Source organism: Prunus mume, linkage group LG6, assembly GCF_029339155.1.
Source record: "Prunus mume cultivar Tortuosa linkage group LG6, ASM2933915v1, whole genome shotgun sequence".
NCBI lineage: Eukaryota > Viridiplantae > Streptophyta > Magnoliopsida > Rosales > Rosaceae > Prunus > Prunus mume.
The window spans coordinates 22,152,053-22,176,120 of record NC_142703.1 but is presented as its reverse complement, the minus strand read 5'-3'; the positions used below and the strand labels follow the sequence as shown (position 1 = coordinate 22,176,120).

The 24,068-nt window shown below is 36.2% G+C and overlaps 2 protein-coding genes, 1 long non-coding RNA gene and 1 pseudogene across 3 annotated transcripts; all 4 read left to right on the top strand.

The window, feature by feature from the left end:
• Positions 1-2,059, top strand: LOC103335943 (pollen receptor-like kinase 4). The gene is made up of 2 exons (XM_089055136.1): positions 1-1,141; positions 1,368-2,059. The coding sequence occupies exons 1-2, from the start codon at positions 1-3 to the stop codon at positions 2,057-2,059; spliced, it is 1,833 nt and encodes a 610-aa protein (XP_088911262.1).
• Positions 2,060-5,548: 3,489 nt separating this feature from the next.
• On the top strand, positions 5,549-7,224 carry LOC103335915 (7-deoxyloganetin glucosyltransferase-like). Its single transcript, XM_089055443.1, has 2 exons — positions 5,549-6,223; positions 6,605-7,224. The coding sequence occupies exons 1-2, from the start codon at positions 5,713-5,715 to the stop codon at positions 7,099-7,101; spliced, it is 1,008 nt and encodes a 335-aa protein (XP_088911569.1). The 5' UTR covers positions 5,549-5,712; the 3' UTR covers positions 7,102-7,224.
• Positions 7,225-12,856: 5,632 nt separating this feature from the next.
• LOC148916463 (uncharacterized) lies at positions 12,857-13,646 on the top strand. The gene is made up of 2 exons (XR_016128256.1): positions 12,857-12,931; positions 13,336-13,646. It is a non-coding gene; the product is annotated as an uncharacterized LOC148916463 (long non-coding RNA).
• Positions 13,647-14,196: 550 nt separating this feature from the next.
• LOC148916462 (7-deoxyloganetin glucosyltransferase-like) lies at positions 14,197-22,085 on the top strand (annotated as a pseudogene).
• The last annotated feature ends 1,983 nt before the right edge of the window (positions 22,086-24,068 follow it).

Genomic DNA, 24,068 nt, shown 5'->3' with positions numbered 1-24,068 from the left:
ATGCCACTGAACAGAAGCATCGACATCTTCGCTTTCACCGACTTGGCTGAGTTGTCTGCCCTAACCTTGAAGAACAACTCTCTGTGGGGAAACATGATGGATTTTTCCCTCAATCCGAAGCTGACGCATATCGATCTTTCGGGCAACATGTTCCGTGGGCAAATTTCACCGTCGCTTTTGAGCCTTGGGACGTTGGAGTCATTGCAGCTTCAGGATAATGGATTCAGCGGTCCAATTCCTTGGTTGAACCAGTCCACCTTAAAAATATTCAATGTCTCAAACAACAATGTCAATGGATCGATTCCGAGGACTCAAGCTCTCCAAGCATTTGGCTACGATTCGTATTCTGGCAACCCAGGGTTGTGCGGCAAGCCTTCTCCCATTGCTTGCAACTCTTCTAGCATTGATGACAAGCCAGGCACAGCTGATTCAGTTGATAAAACTCCCAAGAATAGGAATAAGTTCAGTTCGTACTTGTTTCTTTTGGATGTTGCTGGTCTTGTTGTTCTAATTTTGCTTTTCACTCTATATTACAAGAAATCGCATAAGCTGAAGAAGATGTTGAAGGAATTTGAGAAAACTAAATCATCAGCATCAATGATCAATAATAATAATAATAATAATAATAATAATAATAATAATGATCAGGAGGAAAAAAATGATGTTGGCGACGATAGAACGAAGACAGAAGGTCACCGGGATCCAATAACGAGACCCAACGCTGCGGCACAAGAACATCAGACTAAGAGAGGTAAGCTGGTGTTCGTTCGTCCCCAACATAATAGTAAGGGGTCTGTTGGGAATCAAATGACAGATCATCAAATATTTGAGATGGAAGATCTGCTAAAAGCCTCTGCCGTAGGGTTGGGTAAGGGAATTTTTGGAAATAGCTATAAAGCAGAGATCACCACGACCAATAACGCCGTGGCGGGGGGCAGGCAAGTTAAGCAAGCCGTGGTTGTTAAGCGGCTGAGGGATCTAAAGCCACTAGTTAACGAGGAATTTACAAAGCCGTTGCAGCTGATTGCCAATCTGCAGCACCCCAATTTGCTGCCTCTTCTTGCTTACTACTTGTCCAAGGATGAAAAGTTGCTGCTGTATAAATACGTTCCCAACGGAAATTTGTTTAACCGAATGTTTGGTACGTACCTCTGATCTGAGTGAGTTGGAATTAATTTATCACTTAATGTGATATATATGTACACTTTGCTTAAGTAATATTTACGAATTACAAAAAGTAGATTAGATCAGTTGGCCAAGACTATGCGTGCACCCGCTTCCTTGCACTCCAGTTGCCCTCTCCGTACATTAGAGTAGTTTTGAATATGACCTTACTTAGGAATTGTTATTAATTTATCTATATGCAGGAGAAAGAGGCCCGGATCGCATTCCATTTCGATGGAGCTCAAGGCTATCAGTTGCTCGAGGTGTTGCCCAAGCACTGGAGTATCTCCACATCAAAGCGACATCGTCAGCTCAAAGCAGCAGCAGCAGCACTGCTCCTCATGGAAACCTAAAGTCGTCAAACGTTCTTCTTGACGAGGACGATAGGGTTCTTGTTTCTGATTATGGCTTCACTTCGCTCGTTGCACTTCCAATTGCAGCTCAGCGTATGATGTCGTACAAATCACCTGAGTACCAAAAGACCAAGAAAGTTTCGAAGGAGTCTGACGTTTGGAGCTACGGAAGCCTTGTTTTGGAGCTCTTGACGGGAAAAATCTCAGCTTACGCAGCCCCACCAGGTGTGAATGGCATAAATCTCTGCAGTTGGGTTCACCGAGCAGTTAGGGAGGAATGGACGGCTGAAATATTTGATATGGAATTAACACTAGTGCGCAGAACAGCCAGCAGTGGGATGCTTAGACTGCTACAAATTGCAATGCGTTGCTGTGATCCGTTGCCGGAGAAGCGACCGAAAATGAAGGAAGTGGTGAGAGAGGTAGAAAGTATAAGACTTCCTCAATCAGACGTAGATGAGGAAGAAGACTTGTCATTGGATCCGTCCTTAACCGATGATTCCCTGTCATGGACTGCCCCCCCTGCAAGAGTTAGCCAATAGCTTGGGGACATTGCTACAACGTTGCAACATTTCGCAATTAAACCAATGTTTTGTTTATTGTATCATAGTTTTTCAAATGTGGACAAATTATAAGGCATATTTGTTTATATACTCCTAAAAGTATATTTGAGTCTAGCTTTGCCCCTTGAAACTCATTTTGTCTCGCTTTACCATATTTTTCACGCATAGTTGTCTTACTTTATCCCAATTTTCACAAATTATATAAAATTAAAATTTCAAATTTTAAATCAGATTAAATATTAAAAACATTAATATATTTATAATGTTTGGGAGATGGGTAAGGCTCAAGGCGAGGGTTGTGGCGGGTGGAGGTGGTTTGTGTAGTTGGAGAGAAAAAAATAGATGGACCATTAGTAGAGAGAGAGACAGAGACAGAGAGTGGGTCTAGGAGGGGGCTAAGGTTTGGGTCGCTGGTAACACATGGAGAGAGAGAGAAGAGGAGGACAGGAACAAAGGGGGAGATGGATGGGGAGGAAAGGGGACGGGTAGGGATGCATTGTTTTTGTTTTAAGCTTCTTTTTTCTAAGAACTTAATTTTCTTTACAAATTTTTTATGGATCTCAAGTTTCAAATTATTTTTAATATATTTATGTTTTTAATATTTAATCGGATTTAAATTTAAAATTTTGAATTTTGAATTTAAAATTAATATTTTTTTTAAAAAAAAAATGGGATAAAGTGAGACAAGTATGTGTGAAAAATGGGGTAAAGTGAGACAAAATAAGTTTAAAAGAGTAAAGTGAGACTCAAAAACACTTTCGAGGGTTATATCAAAAAATATGCTAAATTATAATTATATGACATTAAAATTGGCTGCACTAGACAACCTATATATATACTTCGCAAGTGCTAATTATTAGTTACTAAGTAAATGCGAACCACTTTTTTGGATTGAAAATCATTCCCTCAAATTCTCGCAAATCATATATTGTTCAGTTACCATTGTGATAAAATAAAGGGGTTTTTATAGAAATGTCACTTAAACTTATACCTCAGTTTCAATTTGTTACATTAAAGAAATATTTCAGAGAAATGTCATCTTAATTTTTCAAAATCCATGATTTGTCATCTGATTTTAATACCATTCAATTCTCCATCCATTTTAAGGGTATCTTAGTCTTTCCATTTTCAAGGGTATTTTTAAAATGAAAAAATCATTATAATTTTTTTATATATCTTTTAAACAATTAAAATCGGAAAAAAAAAAAATCACTTTCCCCCATCCCATGTGCGCCACTGACTGTGCCAACCAACCTCGCCCACCTTGAAATCCATTCCCTCTTCCCTCATCACAACCCCTTCCTCCTTCTCTATCTACCATGAAACACCTACCCTCCTCCACACACAAATTCTCTCAATCCACCCAAACTGAGTCCACCTTTTTCTTCTTCTTTTTTCTTTTTGGTATTTTTTCCATTTTCATGCTCAATGAACACCATAAAACTTTTTATACATGCTCAGAGAGAGAGAGAGAGAGAGAGAGAGAGAGAGAGAGAGAGAGTTGAAAAATTAAGATGATATTTCTCTTAAATTTTTCTTTAAAATGACAAATGGAAACTGAGGTATAAGTTCTGGTGACATTTCTACAAAAATCCGTAAAATAAATAGGTTGTCATTGTTTATGGAACACAGTTTTAAAGAATAACAATTTTTATAATAATAGGCAAATGACTAAATGATTCCGGACACTGTACCACAACTTCTTATAGATAGCACGAAAAAACGCTATTGAAGATTATAATAGTGAATATATATAACTTACTTTTTCATGCACTATAATTTGAGTTTGATCTTTTGAAAATGTTCTCCTGTCAAATTGTCTAACATCAGAAGGTACTTATATTGTAAATCTGAAGCATATTTAGCAACATAAACATCCAAACTAAATTATTATTCATGCTGATTATTTTATAAGTCTATTAATAGAACATTACCCTTTATCTCTATTTATGAATAACAAAATCAAATTTTGTATATATTATTTTGCAATTTCAACTTTGGCCTTGTCGAAGTCGCGATCTGGTTCTTTGTCTGAAACGTCGCGCCTTTACCCGGATAAAGACTTGTTTGAAAGATTATCCAACGTCTCTTTCAGAAAGTCAAACTGAGAAAATCGCATGGGGCGTGTCGATACTGAGCTTGAGTCCTTGTGCAATTTTTAGATTTTAATAAAAAATTCCCTAAATGGGCTTTTGTCCATTTTCGGTCCTAACAATTACAAAAATCCCAAGTTTTCGGGCTCAATTGATGCGTTTAGAAAGATCCTGGCCTCATCTAAGGCCTTTACGACGGCTTTGGACCAGCTATGGCTAGAAGTGTTCAAGCCAATGCAGCATGCTTCTTGGCATACGAGGTTACAAGGTCGAGTTTGGGATGATAATCTGGGGCTTTTTGCTGGGTTTTGAATTTTGTGATTTCAGTCATCTTCATTTTCTGACGCAGAAGCCAATTTTCTCTACATTGAAGTTGTGGTTCGGTACTAGAATCCTCCATACTTCGTAATAAGCCTCCATACTTTGTAATAACGGCTCTGTTGCCGGAGGAAACATTCTTTTACCAATCATATTGCGTTCACCCATTTTTTTTGCTTCTTGTTTTTTCTCAGAAACTCTTGCGAATGGTTTGCATCTGATGGGGTGGGCAATGGAATGGAGGAAAATGATTGTGAAGATAAATAATAGAGTGATCAATCAAATTAAGCTTTAGATAATTACCACAACAATTTACAATATAAAATAGTGCTACTATTTCCACCCACCTAATCTTCCCACTCACTATGTAAATTTAAAAAAACACAATCCTATCTTTCCACCCATCATTATTCCTAAAATATCCTTTAATTATAGTATTAAGAGTGAATTTCATATTTTTGCTTGTTTTTATGTTTGCCGTGCTGTGGAGGAAGAGGGAGAAGGGTGGGGTATGCGTGTTGTGAGGGAAGGGGTTTGATATTTGTTAATAATCTTTTTAGTTTTTTTATATAATCATTTTCTTATGTTTTTTAATTGGTTTTAATGATTTTCCCTTAAGCCCTTAGAAGTCATTTTATAAAAGGATAAATTGGTCTTTAAAATTTACAAGATTAGGTGGGTGAAGAAATATGACAAATGGGTGGATATAGCAACACTTATATAAAAATACATGGTTTACTAATAATAGCACGGATACCTATTGAGATGAAACTCCACAATTGAATAGGTCTATTTGGCCTAATCTATCATATGTGTGATCCAAGTGATTAAGTTGGGGATAATAATACTAAGGAGACCACATTTATAGATCACTTTGTGTACCACCTCTGTAACATTTCTCTAGTCGTAGGACTGTCTGATCTTATCCTATATTATAAACACGTGGCATGATCCTATAAATTCTGGTCCCACAATCTCTCCATGAGTTTTATGTTTGGATATACAGATTCCACCAATCGACTATAAGAATACGATAAGAAGAAAAGTTTGCCTTCAGATAAGTCTCTTGTCTTTGTCTATTTTATTATAAGCGTGCTTTTTTTTCTTTCTCCATCTAATGTGTTTGTCGTGTGTGGAATCATGAGATTCCCACTATGTTGATAATCTATTGAACATGAACTGAGACTTTTGAGCATCATTTGCCAAATCAATCGTGAACAAATGAGCTCTATGATGAAGCCTCATGCAGTTTGTATCCCTCTTCCAGCTCAAGGCCACATAAACCCAATGATCAAACTTGCAAAGCTTCTCCATTTCAAAGGATTCTATATAACCTTCGTCCACACAGAGTTCAACTACAATCGCTTACTTGAATCTAGAGGCTCAGATGCTCTTAACGGCGCAGAGGATTTCCAGTTCGAGACTATATCCGATGGCTTGCCACCGACGAACCAACGTGGGATACTTGACCTCCCGGAGTTGTGCAGAGCCATGCCGGTTGAGGGCCAGCGTTCATTCAGAGACCTCATCAAAAAACTCAACAAGGCTTCGTCGTGGGCGGATGTGCCAGCTGTAAGTTGTATTGTTTCTGATGGAGTGATGGGCTTCACCTTACGAGTTGCTCAAGAATTTGGCATCCCGGAGATGCTTCTATTTACACCTAGTGGTTGTGGTATGTTGGGGTATCTACACTATGAAGATCTAGTAGAAAGAGGTTATTTTCCATTGAAAGGTATCCTTCTAGCTAACTAGCATATGGTGATTCCTAACATGAACACTTTTTTATTCAAGCAAAGAAGTAGTCTCTATGAAGATATAACTTACTTTTTCATGCTAATTTGAGTTTGATCTTTCGAAAATGTTCTCTTACCAAATTGTCTAACAACATAAGATACTTATATTGTAAATATGAAGCATGTTTAGCGACATGAACATCCAAACTAAATCATTGTTCATGTTGATTGTTCTATAAGTCCGTTAATAGAACAACACTTTATCTCTATTTGATGAATAACAAAATCACATATTTTATGTATCATTTTGCAATTTCAACTTTGGGTTTGATTTTGGAAATGCACAAATGAGAGGTGCAGAATGCTTTGATTATGTGCAGATGATAGCGACTTAAGTACTGGCTTTCTTGATACCGTGATTGATTGGATACCCGCAATGGAAGGAATTCGATTGAAAGATCTCCCCACCTTCCTCCGAACAACGAATCGCGATGATACAATGTTCAACTACAACATACAAGCAATAGAGATTGCCATGAAAGCTCAAGGTGTGATCCTCAACACTTTTGATGAATTGGAGAAAGAATTCTTGGATGTGATCACAACAAAGTTCCCCCAGCTCTACACCATTGGTCCACTATCACTCCTTCAACACAACATGTCCACAACACATCACTTGGACTCAATTGATTCAAATTTGTGGAAGGAAGACAAGAAATGCTTGGACTGGTTAGATAAGAGAGAGCCTCAATCAGTGGTGTATGTCAACTATGGAAGCCTAGTAATAATGACTAAAGAACAATTGGCTGAGTTTGCTTGGGGACTTGCCAATAGCAAATATCCATTTTTATGGGTCATTAAGTGTGTACCCCATTAGACTGTTGACGTCATTTATAACTAGTGCAATGTCAATTCACGTGCCATCATGACAAAAAATCATCATTAAATTCCTTAAGGAAAACCCATACTCAAAAGGAGTGGTTTTATATTTTCATTTTTATTTATTAATTAAATTAAATTTTGTAGTTTTAACAAAAGCCATATTGTGAGGTTCTTTGAATACAGGGAGTGCTAGGTCCGGGAGGGGGCGGCGGGTGGGGGTTACTCTATCAAGAGTTGGGTTTCTTCTAACTGCTTTTGGTGGGAGGGGTAGGGTAGGCCTCATCATTTGGCCCGGGCTCATGGGCGATGGGGCCCGCCTGCCCATTGGAAAAAGCCGGCAGGGCTTTGAGATGGCTGCCCGCCTTAGGCTAGGCTTGGCTGAATAGGCCCGGCCCGATTAAGCCCAAGAAAGCCACCCACAAAAGCCCGGCCCATTAGGCCCGCATAGATATATAATTATGTATAAATAAGAGTTTAGGATTAGGATTATATCACTTAAATCACATATATAATTTGTTTCATTTCATTTACTTTTCTTTACTCATTCCTAGTTTATAATTGGATGATTAGCACATTAATTTGTGTCAATTATTCATACAACAATTATATATATATATATATATATAAATAAGATGAACAATATATCATATCACTAAACATAATCATATCACGAAACATAATCGTACTACTACCACCAAATTTAATCATGTTTTCTTGAACACATCACCAAACATTTACATATTTATTTATACCATCCTTTAAAAAAAATATCTTTTGATACTTATTATTTTTTAAATTATTTCTTAAAACGTATTATGGTCTAATTATGTAATAACCTCAAAAATAATACTTTGTTTTATTATTTTTGTGGAAAATCTTATTAAGTTGTGTGACTTTATTGAGTATTTTATGAATTTGGTTTGATGTGAAAATATTGGAATTAAGTGAGTTTAATCTCAAATTTAGACTAAAATGCCCTTATGATTAAGTTTATGATTTTTTCGAATGAAGTAGGCCTGTTTCGCCCGTTAGCCCAGACCAATGGGCTTTCTCAAGCCCGACCTATGGGTGGGCTTGGGCTTTGAATTTTCTAAAAATCCTGCCCGGCCCGATATTTTCTCTCTCTCTTTAAAGCCCGGCCCGGCTCAAGCTCGTTAAATTTGGGCGGGCTAGGCCCATTGACGAGCCCTAGGGTAGGGTACTTGGTTAGTCTGATGACCACACTATATGTGTAGATCGCCTATTTATTCAAATGATGATGAAATTTACCAACTAGTCATTTGTCTAGTTATAGTTGTTTCTACTTGTTTGAAGAACGTACGTTTTCATGTTGTTCAACTCACATAAATGTGAGGACGGAATATATTTGTGATCAGTTTGATGCCTAATTGTGGCGAGCACATTGTAGTGATGTAACTTTGTTTTGAATGTATAAACATGCTATTATGCGGTGAGCCCATCCAAAACAAAGTTATGTCAACACAATGTGCTGGCAACCAATAAACAAGTATCATACATCAATAAAAACAAAAAAACAAAAGCACCCGTTGAACAATATTTGATGCATGTCGACCATCTCGTTAATTTATTCCTAGCAATAAACGAGGTGATCGTCTCATTTAGAAGCGAAAATCATACCACCTGAATCCTGATCCATCCTCTCAAAGAATCATAGATGATATGAACTTAAGCTATAGGCCATATGTTTATGCATCACATATTTATGCAATGTGTTTTTTTTTTATCACAATGTGTAGAATTATTTTCTATACATGTCTTGAAATTTGGATGGATTTTACATTGGCTAGCAATCTTTATCAGACAATAAATATCTTTTTGAGGTAACTTTTCCAAGTAATGTAAGTATGAATTCATTTCGTCGGTCGAAGAAGATGGTGGAAGAAAATCATGAGAGAGAAATGAAGGAGAAGGAAAACGATCATCTTCTGCTTGCACTACACCTTGGATATATAAGAATTATCCGTCCAAGTATTATTACCATTTGTACTCTCCATTGATTTCCTCCATGTTGGTCTTTTGAACCTTTTTTTTGTTTTTTGTTTTTTCTCAATGTTAAATAAATAAATAAATAAATAAATTTATATATATATATATATATACACACACACAATAAGACTTTTGGTATATACCCTTTTGCATACTTCAATCGTTTAGCAAAGTTTTTTGGAAAAAAATTAATCAAAGTTTAAAAAAATATATATATGTACTCTCACAACTTCATAAGCAAAGTTTAAAATATATATATATATATATATATATATATATATAGCTTCGGTTGAGAGATCCCTCAAATACTTATTTGAGGGACACCTTTGTAGAACCCACTCCGCATTATATTTCACTAATCCAAATAGTCTATTTTTGTAGATATTCATTCAAAGATCATCTCTACAAAAGAATACTTGAATCATATATCATTTGACTATTCAATTAAATTATTGAAATTTAAGTACTTTCTTGAAGCACCGTGTTGATTGATATTATTGGTCTTAATTAGATGCTTTAATGATTTTCAATTTGTTTTTTTTTTCAAGGATGATCTATAGATGAAGACTTGAAAAATAGACTGTTTAGACAGTTAAAAAAAATTCATAAGGTACACTAAAGGGTGTCCCTCAAATAAAATTATTCCCTCAAATAAGATTAAAAAAAATTCATAAGATACCCTAAAAGGTGTCCATCAAATAAAATTATTCCCTCAAATAAGCTTATTTTAAGGACAAACTTGTAGGGACCACTCTATATTGTATTTCACTAATTCAAACTATCTATTTTGTAGATATTCATTCAAAGATCATCTCTACAAAAAATCACTTGAATCCGATATCATTTGACCACTCAATTGAATTATTGAAATTTTAGTACTTTCTTAAAGCACAGTATTCATTGATTTTGTAGAACACAATTAGATGTCAAAATGGTTTCCAATTTATCTAATGCTTTTCAAGGATGATGTATGAATGTGGATTTGGTTTGAATTGTTGAAAAAAATTCTTAGGGAACCCTAAAGGGTGACCCTCAAATAAAATTAATTGAGAGATCCCTCAATAGAAGGGGAATATATATAAATTTGCTTATCAAATATTCTCTAAAGAGAGTTTGAATGGTGAAAAGTGTTTTTACTCTTTTTATTTTTTATTGGTACGATAATGAGGTTGATAAATAAGTAAATCTTTGGTTAAAAGGAAATCATAATTTCCTTTTTCAAAAAAAATATTATAAGTCTTTTTGACTTTTGATTAACCATAACAAATGTTTATCAGAAACGAGGTTTCTTGATATAAATAAAATGAAGAAAATATAAGAAATTCTAAACGTGAACTTTTTCTTAAAACAAAATGATTATTTAAATATATATTATAAACTAATTAAAAAATTTATTTTTTATACAAGTAATATTAAGGAGGGAGAATTGAACCTATGACCTCGAGTGTAAGGAAAAATTCTTTTAACCATTTGAGTTACAATTTACAAATCTATTGCTCTTATTAATTTTATTTTTGAATTACATATACAAAAAGTTATAAGAGACAGGAGCATTTACTTAATAATTAGAGTATGGCCTATGGAGTGGACTTTGGATAATCAAATACTGGGCCTTCAGCCTGTTGGACTCAATTGACTGAAATAATTATTTTATACATTTTTTTTTTAAAATTCATATAATTCTTTTATTTTGAATTTCAAGTTTCAAATAAAGAGCCAAAAAGAAAAACCCTAATAGAGAAAAGTTTCAGCTGCCTCCTTGGGGTCCCGCGGCCTCCATCCCTCTCCTCTCCTTCCCTCCCCCACCTCTGCTCCCTGCCCATCCACTCAAGGCCTTCTATTTTGGCTAAGTTTGGTGCTTGCTTGACTATCTTGGTGATGACGTGGTAGCAAATCAGCTCTTATTTACGTAATTTGTATTGCAGTTTTTGTTTTTGTTTTTTAGGTTTTGTAAAAATCAACTTATTCAATTTGTTGTGTGTTTGTAGTCTACTCTTATATTTTTCTACTTGTGAGTGTTAAAAGGTTGTATTTACAGTTATAATTTGGTGCGCTAAAGTATATATCCGAATTTTTTAAAGGTTTTTGGCCAAAATTTCTTAGGCCATATGTGCCTGTAAATGGATGTACACACCTTGTGGGTTTGCCGTTGTCGGTGAACTCCTCCGTATTATTTGGATTAACCCTTTATGATTACTATGTTTCTGTATTTATACTAACTTTATGTGGTTATTTGTATTTATATTGGTCCTTATAACCAATAACTTTTTCAATCCGGATGGAGCCAACGAGGCGGATATCCTATAGCCGACATGTATATTTGGAGCTGAGTGAATTTTTTATTTTGTTTTTGTTTTTTTCGTCAAAGACAAATTTTGGAGCTTAGTCTTCTTTACTCATTGCAAAGTTTCTCAGTTTCCGTAACAACTACACAAAAAAGACAAAGAGTGACAATTTCCCTTATCCGCTCAAATTTTTTGAGGACATCGCCTTTGCAAATATTTTATTTTATGGTTCTTTTAAGCAATGACTTTGTTCCATTCTGCTTTCTGAGAGTTCAATTTGGTTTTGATCTCTTCTAATCTTTTAAGCCACACTAAAACTACTAGCCTACATGACCACAATTAAGAATAATTCCAAACAAAGCCCACAAACCTAACATAACCGAAACCCTAAAGCCACCAAGGAGCCTAAATGAACTCTACCACGACTACCTGAAGAAGCATTGTCTCAAAAGTGGAGACATTGACATGCTTCATCCTCCTCGCCTCTATAGAGTTTTGCCTTAGGACTCACAAACTAAATCCTAACTTGAATGAATAGAAATGCTCCTGAATTTGACAAAGGAATTAACTAACTTAACAAAAGTGGAGACATTGACACGCTTCCAAAGATTAGAGGGACTCAGAACCAATTTCAAAGTTGAAATAAGGTCTATGTAGTCATGGGGGCATTGCTAAAATTTTCTCTTTATTTTAATGTTAACTTATATTATTCACAAGTTTGTATTGGCAACTTTTGTGCCCAATATATTAATGAAGCTAATTTTCCCACTCCACTTTTTTCTTCTTACACTTTCTTTTGTTGGAAATTGTATGTTCCCGCACCTCTTTTGTCTACTTACATTCCCTTGTATGTTATAGTAAAAAGTATTTTTGAAAAAAAGAAAAAAAAAAAGGAGTGTAGGTGGATAAAAGGAAAATGGAAAAATAAGGGCCTGTTCGTTTATGTTTTAAAGGTCCGTTCTTGTTTTTAAAAAACAGAAACAGAGCAAAAACATGTTCGGTAAATAAAAATAGAAAACATAAAAACGTTTTCATAAAATGAGTTGGACTTCACGTTTACTTCTACAAAACAGAAAAAAGATGTTTTTGTTCTCCCAGAAAACAAACGCTCAAAACAGACTTCTGCTCAATCTCTCTCTCAATTTTCTCTCCCTATCAGAATCGCTTTTTCTCCTCCTCACTCACCCTTCTCTTCTTTCCCCCTTTCTTGACCACTCTTCTCTCTGGCTTGGCTCACTCCTCTCTTTGGCAATAGTCTCTCTTCCCCTCTTCACCACTAAGGCTTTTTGTTCTATCTGATTGCTCCATCACCACAGACCACAGCTGCTCTTGGAAGATCTTGGTAATTTTCTATATTTTTCCTCTTTTTCTAGCTTTGGGTATTTTGTGCCTTTAGATCTATGGTTCTTTGTTCATGGCTGTTCTAAAAATAATTGTTGTATTCTGTAAATTAGGTTTCTTATATATCTAAAAATTACTGGGAAGAAGAAGAAGAAGAAGAAGAAGAGTGACGCAGACCTCACATTAACTGAGGTAATTCCTCGTTTTTCTTCTCATTGGTGCTTCATTATTTATTTGGGCAATTTAGCTTTATAATTTTCTCAATTGGGTTCCTTGTTGTGCTTAATTTTGGGATCTTTGATAATGATTTTCATAGTTTTGAGTTGGGTTTTGTATATGGTGGGCAAACCCACGAGTTGATATAATGAAATTATGGCATGATAATTTTTTTGCAAAGGAAGCAAACTCACGAGTTGATATAATGAAATTATGGCATGATAATTGCTTAAAAAAATCGCATGATAATGGATACCAAAGCCCTTGGCTTTATGCCATTATTAATGGAGATATATCTTGTAGTGTATTTTTTTTGGGATCTTTGAGAATGATTTTCATAGTTTTGAGTTGGGTTTTGTATATGGTGGTCTGTTATTCAGTTTACTTTTGGAAGAGAAGCACGTCGTGATAGGTTGTTCGAAGAGTTTCAAGTAGAAGACATCATTGTTGAGGGTGAAGATATGGCTACACCAAATTTAGATATGTCTCCGGAAAATATTGCACAAATGACCAACATTAGAGATAAGATTGCACAAGATTTGTGGCGTGATTTCACCCAAGGCTCTTGATTATATTATTGTAATTTTTAATTTTTATTATTATTAATTTTTTTCTTGTGTGTCAATGAACAAGTTTTTGTAATATTTGGTCTAGAAGCCAATGAATGTTTCAATCGACTAATTTAAACTAAGCCAAATGCATAGATATATCACTTTTTCTTAAAACTAACTTAATCCAAGCTCTTTAATTTTAGTAAAATAGATCAAACGATAAAAACATGTTTGGTGTGCATAGTAAAAAAGGTGTTGGACTAATTACATACATAAATGTGTGAAAATGTTAGTTTAAAAAATAAAATAAAATCCTCTTACCGAACGCATATTCACTATTTTTTGTCATTTTCACAAATTACTGCCAGACGGGTTTTCACTGTTTTTGTTCTCTGAAAACAGTTTTTAACTAAGCTACCAGACGCGTTTTTATTCTCTGAAAATGCGTTTTCATTTTCTCGTTTTCATTCTATGAAAACATTCTCTGAAAATGCTCTCTGAAAACGTTACCAGACGGGCCCTAAGCATCCTATATTAAAGGAGTGTATTAACTTTGTTTTTTGGTTTTGTTAATAGTATGTCTGTGTGTGAGAGATATACATGCGGACGTGATATCTTTGAAAATGAAGTCATGAAATTTCTCGATATCTCTTGGAACTCAGGGCCATTGAGTCGAATCCACTAATTCAGATGGGAACAATAAATCTACCAGAAGAAGTTAAAACTAGATCATGGTGGTAAAAATATATTGAATATTATGTATACTGCCAAGAGAACAGATGTAATGCAGATCTAGATTTGCTATAAAGTTTACATCTCTCGTAGTATTTTGAATCATGCTGTGTGTCTCCCATTCCCAGCTCAAGGTCACATAAGCCCAATGATGAATTTAGCAAAGCTCCTACATCACAGAGGCTTTCACATCACCTTTGTCAACAGTGAGTACAACCACAAACGCTTACTCAAATCCCGAGGCCCCTCCGCCCTCCACGTCTCCCAGGACTTCTGTTTCGAAGCCATCCCCGATGGTCTGCCCCCTACGGCCGCTGACGCTACGCAAGACATCCCGTCTCTTTGTGACTCCACAAGCAAGACTTGCTTAGGACCATTTCGCAACCTGCTTGCTAACCTTAGTCTTGACAAGGCCCTCCCACCGGTGACCTGTATTGTCTCCGATGGTGTCATGTCATTTGCCATCAAAGCCGGTGAAGATCTTGGAATTCCGGTGGCGCTGTTCTGGACTACAAGTGCATGTGGCTTCATGGGCTACACGCAGTATCGCCAACTTATTGACAAAGGTCTTACACCACTCAGAGGTACATGTTATGTTACATGAAAAATAAAGGGCACTAATTAATACAGTAAAATGAAATTTTGTGATATTATTATTTGTATTGGTTTGGTTGTTATATGAAAAGCAATTAAATTAAGGGACTCACAAATATTCATCGTTCACCCTCCTTTATTTTTTAATTATTTTTCATCTATTTATCCATGCAATTTTCATTCAGAAAAGCCTTATGAAAATGAGATTGAAAACTTAAAAAGATAAGATAGGAATTATAGAGAATGATGAGTATTGGAGTACCAAATAACTACTTCCGAGGAGGTCCGGACTCTATGTGTTTTCTACTACTCCTCCCTGTTTTCATCCTTATTTACATTGACATCCTCACAGTAATAACGTACGGATCCTGATGAGAGAAGAGCTATATATATATATATATATATATATATATACAGTCCCCTTCTATTGAGGAATCACTCAAATAATTTTATTGAGGGACATCCTTTAGGGTCCCCTACAAATTTTTTTTCAACAGTCCAAATCATCTATTTTTCAAGTCTACATTCATATATCATCCTAAAATAACTTTTATATGTATTTTGCTAAAATTTAACTAAAAAATAGAGAGCATGATTGTGGATGCTCTTATTTTTTTTAAATTATTTTTCATCTCATTTATCCATGCAATTTTCATTCACAAAAGCCTTATGAAAATGAGATTGAAAACTTAAAAAGATAAGATAGGAATTACAGAGAATGATGAGCATTGGAGTACCAAATAACTACCTCCGAGGAGGTCTGGATGCTATGTGTTTTCTACTACTTCTCCCTGCTTTCATCCTTGTTTACATTGGCGTCCTCACAGTAATAACGTACGGATCCGGATGAGAGAATAGATATATATATATATATATATACAATCCCCTTCTATTGAGGGATCATTCAAATAATTTTATTGAGGGACATCCTTTAGGGTCCCCTACAAATTTTTTTTCAACGGTCCAAACCATCTATTTTTCAAGTCTACATTCATAGATCATCCTTGCAAAAAATTAAACAAATTTGAACCATTTTGGTATACAATTGTGTCATACAAAATCAATGAATACGGTGCTTCAAGAAAGTACTAAAATTTCAATAATTCTTGAGTGGTCAAATGATATCGGATTCAAGTGATTTTTTGTAGAGATGATATTTGAATGAGTATTTACAAAATATATATTTTGATTAGTGAAATACAATACAAAGTGGGTCCTTGAGGGTGTCCCTCAAATAAGCTAATTTGTGGGATCTCTCAATAGAAGCTCTCTGTATATTATATATATTGCTTTTATTGTTTTCTTGTTAACTTGGGGAGTGATATGGTTCTCATCTAACAAATTATGTGATGCTCTGAAGCCCACGTCGGTAATTTGTTGGGAAAGATGGCCATTACAATATGTACAAATATTAAGCCTATAAGAAAGAATTTTTATATCTTTGTTATTTAATTTGGGATATAGAAATGGTAAGCAGCTATGACAAATTCTATGTATGCTTTTTTAGGTGAGGCTTCTCTAACAAACGGGTATTTGGACACCACGATAGACTGGATTCCAGGAGTGAAGGATATTCGTCTGAGAGATCTCCCAAGCTTTGTACGCACCACAGATCCAGAAGACATGATGCTAAGCTTCGCCATGGGGGAGGTAGAAAGAGCTTCCAAAGCTTCTGCTATCATCTTAAACACTTATGACACATTGGAATATCGAGTGTTGGAGGCTTTTTCTTCAATGTATCCTCCAATTTACACCATTGGCCCCAATCACTTGGTTGTGAACAAGATTGTTTCCCAGATCACTATATCGTCATCCATCGGTTCCAGCCTTTGGAAAGAAGAGCCTGAGTGCCTACAATGGCTGGATTCCAAGGAACCCGACTGGTTTATGTTAATTTTGGGAGCATTACTGTTATGACACCGCAACAGCTTGTTGAGTTTGCTTGGGGTCTTGCTAATAGCAAAAAGCCCTTTTTGTGGACAATTAGGCCTGACCTTGTGAAGGGTGACGCTGCTATTCTCCCGTCGGAATTTGCCCAAGAAACGAAACAAAGAGGTTTGTTGGTCAGTTGGGCACCACAAGAGGAAGTTTTGAACCACCCATCCATAGGAGGATTCTTAACACACAGTGGCTGGAACTCCACCATTGAGAGCTTGAGTGCTGGAGTGCCAATGGTTATATGGCCATTTTTTGCGGACCAGCAGACGAACTGTTGGTTCTCGTGCACTCAGTGGGGAGTTGGCTTGGAGATTGATAGCAATGTGAAGAGGAGTGAAGTGGAGAAGCTTGTGAGAGAATTACTGTCGGGTGAGAAAGGGAAAGAGATGAGAAAGAATGCCATGGAGTAGAAGAGAAAGGCAGAGGAAGCTACTGGTCCAAGGGGTTCTTCATTACTGAATTTGGAGAAGTTGGTTATGTTAGAATTCAGACTATGATCTGATTTGTAACTTGCATGCTACTAAATTCTACTGAATGAGCAGAGGTTTTTCAGAGAGATTTTTCAGAGTGAGAGAGAGCTTGAAGAAGGAGCTGAAGGGAAATTCTGTTCTCATTTCTCACACACACACTGTGCACTCATTACAGCTGGAATAAGATATTCCAAATTACATCATCCAAATCTAGCCATCCATTCTTCTATTCTAAGATTAGATCTTAGCTGTCCACTTGGACTATAATCCAAGGGCTCACATTTAAATCTGTAAATTTAAAACTAAATACAAAATCATATCAGCTAAAGCACTTATATTTCAACACTCCTTCTAAGTGTTTAGCTGAGATCACTCCAAGCTTTCTTCTCAGGTATTCAAACTGATCTCTTGCTAGAGCCTTAGTAAAGATGTCTGCAGTCTGCTTTTCAGTTTTGCAATACAGTAAATCAATCTCTCCATTTCGCAAAGCATCTCGGATAAAGTGAAACCTTCTGTTTATATGCCTTGTCGTATGATGATGCACCGGATTCTTGGTTATGGCAATAGAAGAGGTATTATCACGTAGAATTGTAGTAGAACCCACCTGTTCTTCCCCAAAATCTGAGAGAACAAAGCGCAACTAGAGTGCTTGTGCAGTAGCTTCTGCTGCACTAACGTACTCTGCCTCTGCTGTAGACAAAGCTACACTACTTTGCTTGACTGAAGCCCAAGAAAACACACCTGATCCAAGATTAAATGCACATCCAGAGGTACTTCTCATGTCATCCTCACTCCCTGACCAATCACTGTCACAATAGCCAATGAGCCTTGCTTCTTTTCCTTTCTCATATGCTATGCCATAGTCAAATGTGCCTTGAATGTACCTCAGTACCCTTTTGGCTGTTCCCATATGTTTTCTAGTAAGTCCATGCATAAATCTAGCCAAAAGACTTGCTGCAAACATGATGTTTGGCCTTGTTGCAGTCAAGTACAACAAGCTTCCAACTATCTGCCTATAGATCCTTTCATCAGCTTGTTCACTCCCATCTTCCTTGGATAGCTTTTCATTCATTGCAAGAGGAGTAGCTACAGCTTTACAGTCCTTGAAGCCGAATTTGTCTACCAATGTCTTAGCATATTTCTTATGGTGCAAGAAAATGTAAGACTCGGTTTGTATCACTCCTAACCCCAAGAAATTGTGAAGTAAACCAAGATTAGTCATTTCATATTGCCTCATCATTTCAATTTTGAACTCCATCATCAAGGCTTTTGAGCTTCCAGTGTAGATAATATCATCTACATATAAAGAAACGATAATAATACCACTTTCTGCAGCCTTTACATATAGTGTTGCCTCACTCGGACTTCTCTGGAAACCTGCCTTGGTGAAGTAAGAATTGATTTCTTCATACCAAGCTCTTGGAGCTTGTTTAAGTCCATATAATGCCTTCTTGAGTCTATACACTCTGTCCTCTTTGTTCTTAACCATAAAACCAAGCGGTTGATCCACATACACTTCTTCATGCAACACTCCATTCAAAAATGCAGACTTCACATCTAACTGAAACAGTTTCCACCCTTTTTGTGCAGCCAATGCCACCAATGTTCTAATGGTATCCAACCTAGCCACAGGTGCAAACGTTTCATTGAAGTCTACCCTTAACTTTTGAGAATAGCCCTTTGCCACTAGTCGAGCCTTGTTTTTCTGAACTGTACCATCCAAATTCAGCCTGGTTTTATACACCCATTTGACACCAATTACTGATTTATCACTTGGTCTATCAACCAACTCCCAAGTCTTATTCTTCTCTATCATTTCTATCTCATTCTCCATTGCTTTCTGCCATGCTTTATCCTTAATAGCCTCTTTAAAAGTCACAGGCTCGATAATACACAAGTTACATCTTGCATACACTTTTGCAATACTCTTGTATTTCAGAGGTGTGTGATCAACATCTTGTGATCCTGAGTCAGAATCAATATACCCCCCTTCTAAAGTCTCTTCTTGACTCAGGCTAGAATCATTCGGTTCCTCTTCTCTCTCAGTGAGTGTCTCATTAATAGGTATTGAGATATCACATTCCTTTCGTGCACTCCAATCCCAAACAGCTGCCTCATTGAATATCACATCCCTAGAAACAATCATTTTTCCTAATGTAATATTATATAATCTGTAGCCCTTTTCGTAGCTGTCATATCCTAGAAATATGCATCTTGTACTAGCAAAGTCAAGCTTCTGCCTTTGTTGATTTGGAACATGTGCATAGCACAAAGAACCAAACACTCTTAAGTGCTTAACTCCTAGCTTTCTACCACTATAAGCTTCAAATGGAGTTTTCTTGTCTAAGGCCTTAGTTGGACATCTGTTTTGAACATGCACAACAGTGTTTCCTACCTTAGCCCAAAATTCTAGAGGCATCTTCTTCTCAATCATCATGCATTTAGCCATCTCCATAATTGTTCTATGCTTTCATTTTGCTACTCCATTTTGCTGTGGTGAATATGCCACAGTTAGCTGCCTTTCCATTCCCATGTCTTCACAAAACTTGTTGAATTCATTAGTAGTATATTCTCCCCCCTTATCACTTCTTATTTTCTTCAATTTATATCCACTTTGCAGCTCAACAGTGGCTTTAAATTTCTTAAAGACATTAAGAACTTCTGATTTGTATCTCAAGAAATAGATCCAACACATACGAGTACAATCGTCTATGAAGGTAAGAAAATACCTACTTCCAGCTTTGGTAACAGCCTACATTGGTCCACAGACATCTGTGTGTACCAACTATAGTGGGATTGTGGCTCTGCTTGTTTTTTCTTTTGGAAAGGAATCTCTGCGATGCTTTCCAAAGGTACAACCCTCACACACTTCATTGACAGGCTTAATTTCTGGCAGTCCAAGTCCCATTCCCTGATCTTACAGTAGCTTCAAACTGGTGAAGTTTAATGCCCCATTCTTCTATGCCAAATTAAGGATGACTCTACATTTGCTCTTAATGCAACCTATAAAGTTGTGTGAAGCTTCAAAGGAAAGCTTCTGTTGCCTTTCATTGTCACCTTAGTAACTATATTTGATAGAGAACTATCATCATAAATTTCAGCCTTATTGGCACCAAAAATCAGAACATATCCATGCTCCATCATTTACCCTACACTGAGCAAATTCTCCTTGAGACCAGCAACTAACAGGACCTCTTTGACATACCTTCTTCCCATCTTAGTGTCAACAACAAGATTTCCTTTTCCAACAACATCAACCAGTTGTCTTGTCTCCATTGCAACTTTCGCAGTTATATTCTTATCAACATCAACTAATACGTCTTCTCTGCTGCATCCGCTATCCAAATACCATACATCATCACATCCTTTTACACTGGTAGAGCCTTTATTACTTGCATAGAACATGGTTGGTGTGGATTCGGTCTGAGTAGCATAGTTGAGCTGTTGTGCTAGTTTCTTGTTGTAGCAATCTTTTGCAATATGCCCAAATTTATCACAATTGTAACATTTTGGTTTTCCCTTAAATCGACACTCACCAAAATGTAGTTTTCCATAGTGTTTACAGGGGTTTCTAGCTCCATCAGGTGGTTTATTATCCCACTTTTTGCCTTTTGTCTTCCAATTGTTTTGATCCTTAGAACCACTTTGACTTACACTATATTTTTTTGATTTGGGATTCACACTAAGACTAGCAAATGCTTTCTTAGTCTTATCTCCAGAGTGCCTATCTAGCCTTAATTCAAAACTCTTCAAAGAAGCTACCACTTCTTGTACCTCAATTTCATCCAAATCCTTAGAATGCTCAATAACAGAACAGATTGAATCATAAGCTGATGACAAACTGATTAGTAATTTTGGAAAAATCCTTGCTCTAGCTAAATCCTCTCCATAGCTCCTCATTTGGTTTATCAGATCAAACAGTTTGGTAAGATAAGCAGAAAGGGACTCATCATCTCTCATTCTTGTATATTCAAATTCTCTACGTAGAGCTTGCAATTTAACACTTCTAACCTGTTTATCACCATGGAATTCCTTCATCAAGATGTCCCAAGCTCCCTTAGAGGTTTCTTCACGAGAAATTCGGGGGGAAATCTCATCAGACACTGCTCCTTGAATCAGACCCAGAGCTTTAGCGCCTTTATGAGTAGCTCAGTGATACCATCTTCCCAGCACCACTCGATTCTTCATTTTCTTTCTTCTTTGCATCAGATTCACCAGCTCCCTTCGAATCTGAGCACTCTATTCCCTTCTCAACCAATTCCCAAAGCCCATAAAATTTGAAAATGGTTTTCATTCTTATGCTCTAGAACTCATAGTTATCACCTCCAAAGATCGGCGCTCTTAACTCTCCACCTCCAGACCCTGCCATGTTAGACCCAGATCTTCAAGAAACCAAGCTCTTCAAATCGCTTCTTTCTTCACAAATTCAATCGCCCAGCTAAACAATCGAACCTGGCTCTGAGGCCATGTTAGAATTCATACTATGATCTTATTTGTAACTTGCATGCTACTAAATTCTACTGAATGAGCAGAGGTTTTTCAGAGAGATTTTTCAGAGTGAGAGAGAGCTTGAAGAAGGAGCTGAAGGGAAATTCTATTCTCATTTCTCACGCACACACTGTGCACTCATTACAGCTGGAATAAGATATTCCAAATTACATCATCTAAATCTAGCCATCCATTCTTCTATTCTAAGATTAGATCTTAGCTGTCCACTTGAACTATAATCCAAGGGCTCACATTTAAATCTGTAAATTTAAAACTAAATACAAAATCATATCAGCTAAATCACTTATATTTCAACAGGTTAAAGATGTACTGCTGCAGCCATCAAAACCCCAGTAGCTGGAAAGATAATCAACCCTGGTCCAGGGGGTTCTATGTTGTTATTTTCTCACACCTCAGCTTATGTTTTTTTTTTTTATTGTGGAATCAATTTTATTTTTTCATTTTTTATCAATGGCCGAGGGCTTTGAACTTTACAATTTGTTTTATAGAAAAGTAGTGTGTGCTCCCGTACTTACAAATCAGTGGCAAGTATTGCTATCAATAATCTTCGATGACCATAACCAATACATGGCCCCAAAACTTGAGCCCACTTTTCCCGATATTTTAAGCAGTTTGATACAATAATTGTTTTGGCATTTGAGTTGTTTTTTTTCTTCCTTGTTTAGTATAGGTTCACTTTGGAAAAAGACAAAGGAGAGAGAAATTTTGTAAAAGAAGCCAAAATGGACAAAATTTTGGATTTCCTAAGGAATCTTTTACATTTGCATGTCTTTAATTTGAAAGTTGAGAGGTTTTTCTGTCTTTTTTTAAAAAGCTTTGTTTTTTTTCCAAAAGTGAAATTTTTTTTTTGGCTAAAACCTAAATTTACTTTTAGAGAGTATATCGAAAGATCAAAAGGCATCTCTCAAAACAAAACAAAAAACAAAAGCTCAAAAGCCAATATATGAACGATGTTGTAACGAAAGTGGTGGAGCCCACATAAAGAAAGAAAGGAAATAATATTCAAAAAGCTTAATGATGATGTTGGAGGTTAATAATGATGTTGGAGCTTAATGATGATGTTGGAAGCCATCCAATTTGCCCATAAATAGACTTCCCATTGCTTAGCAAAACACACTAACGGAGAAGAGAGGAAATAAAGGAAGAGAAGAAAGGAAGAGTGAGAAGAAAGAAGAGAGAATGTGAAATCTGAGTGTTAGTGAGTTCTATCTGAGAGAATTCTGTCAGTGTAAATACCAGAAGAGAAAATATAATTCTACTTTCAATATTCAGTGGTACTTTTCATACTCTGATTATTTTATTTTTATAACAAACGAAGACTTGATTAGGATACTTGTTGTAGTTTGAAAGCAAATGAAGTCTTTTTGTCGCACAATGAAAGTTCACAGTTTTGCAAAAGTCTTTAACAAAACATGCTCGAGCAAGTTTTCTAATGAAAGTGCTTGTGCGGGTTATTTCTAACGCAAAGCACTCAGCGACAAAAAGTACTCGAGCGGATTTTATCTGAGAGTTGGGCCCCAAAAATAATTTAATTATTTTTTGTTTTTGCACAATAGAACATGTTTATTTTATCATTTCAGTTTGAATTTAAATTAGAACAGGTTTCTAACTGTTGTTTTTGAAGCCGCAAACAGTATTATATATACCCAATATCCAACCATAAACTTATTTTTCAATAACAAACAAATAAAACTTCATATTTTTCTTACATTCTGTATGGAGAAGAAGCACATCTAAGTTCGCCAAAGATCAAGGATCCGATGCTGGATCCTTGATTTATAGATAGTTGAATCCTTAGAGATAGACACTGTGGGAGCAAATATTTTCGCCTCCAATCACAGCACGCCACATGGAAAAGAAGATTATCTCTTAAATTAATTAATTGAACCAGTTTATCTAGCCAATTAATTAATATGATATTATCTTTATTTAATAAGATAATAGCATTAATTTAGATATTATCCTAATAAAGAGAAGATAATATCGTTAATTCAGATATTATCCTAATAAAGAGAAGATAATATCACTAAATCAGATATTATCTTCAATAAAGAGATTTAATCAAGTCCGACTCGATCCCTACGAATTTGGGTAGAGAATAAACTCGTCATATTCTCTACGAAACCCTAGCCCCGAGGCTCCTATAAATAGACGACTTCATTCATCATTCAAGGTACATCTAAACCTACTCCTACTACCCGAGAAAAATACCCGAAGCTCTCTTTCCCTCTCCACTCTCCACTCTCCACTCTCCACTCTCCATATGTTCTCCACACGGCTCCAGCCACCACACATGGCTCCGGCCGCCCTGTTCACACT

Excerpts from the sequence above, each read along its gene's own strand:
- LOC103335943 (XM_089055136.1), top strand. The coding sequence starts at position 1 with ATGCCACTGAACAGAAGCATCGACATCTTCGCTTTCACCGACTTGGCT. Across the intron at positions 1,142-1,367 it reads TTTGTTTAACCGAATGTTTG|GAGAAAGAGGCCCGGATCGC; the intron begins GTACGTACCTCT and ends ATCTATATGCAG.
- LOC103335915 (XM_089055443.1), top strand. The coding sequence starts at position 5,713 with ATGAGCTCTATGATGAAGCCTCATGCAGTTTGTATCCCTCTTCCAGCT. Across the intron at positions 6,224-6,604 it reads AGGTTATTTTCCATTGAAAG|ATGATAGCGACTTAAGTACT; the intron begins GTATCCTTCTAG and ends GATTATGTGCAG.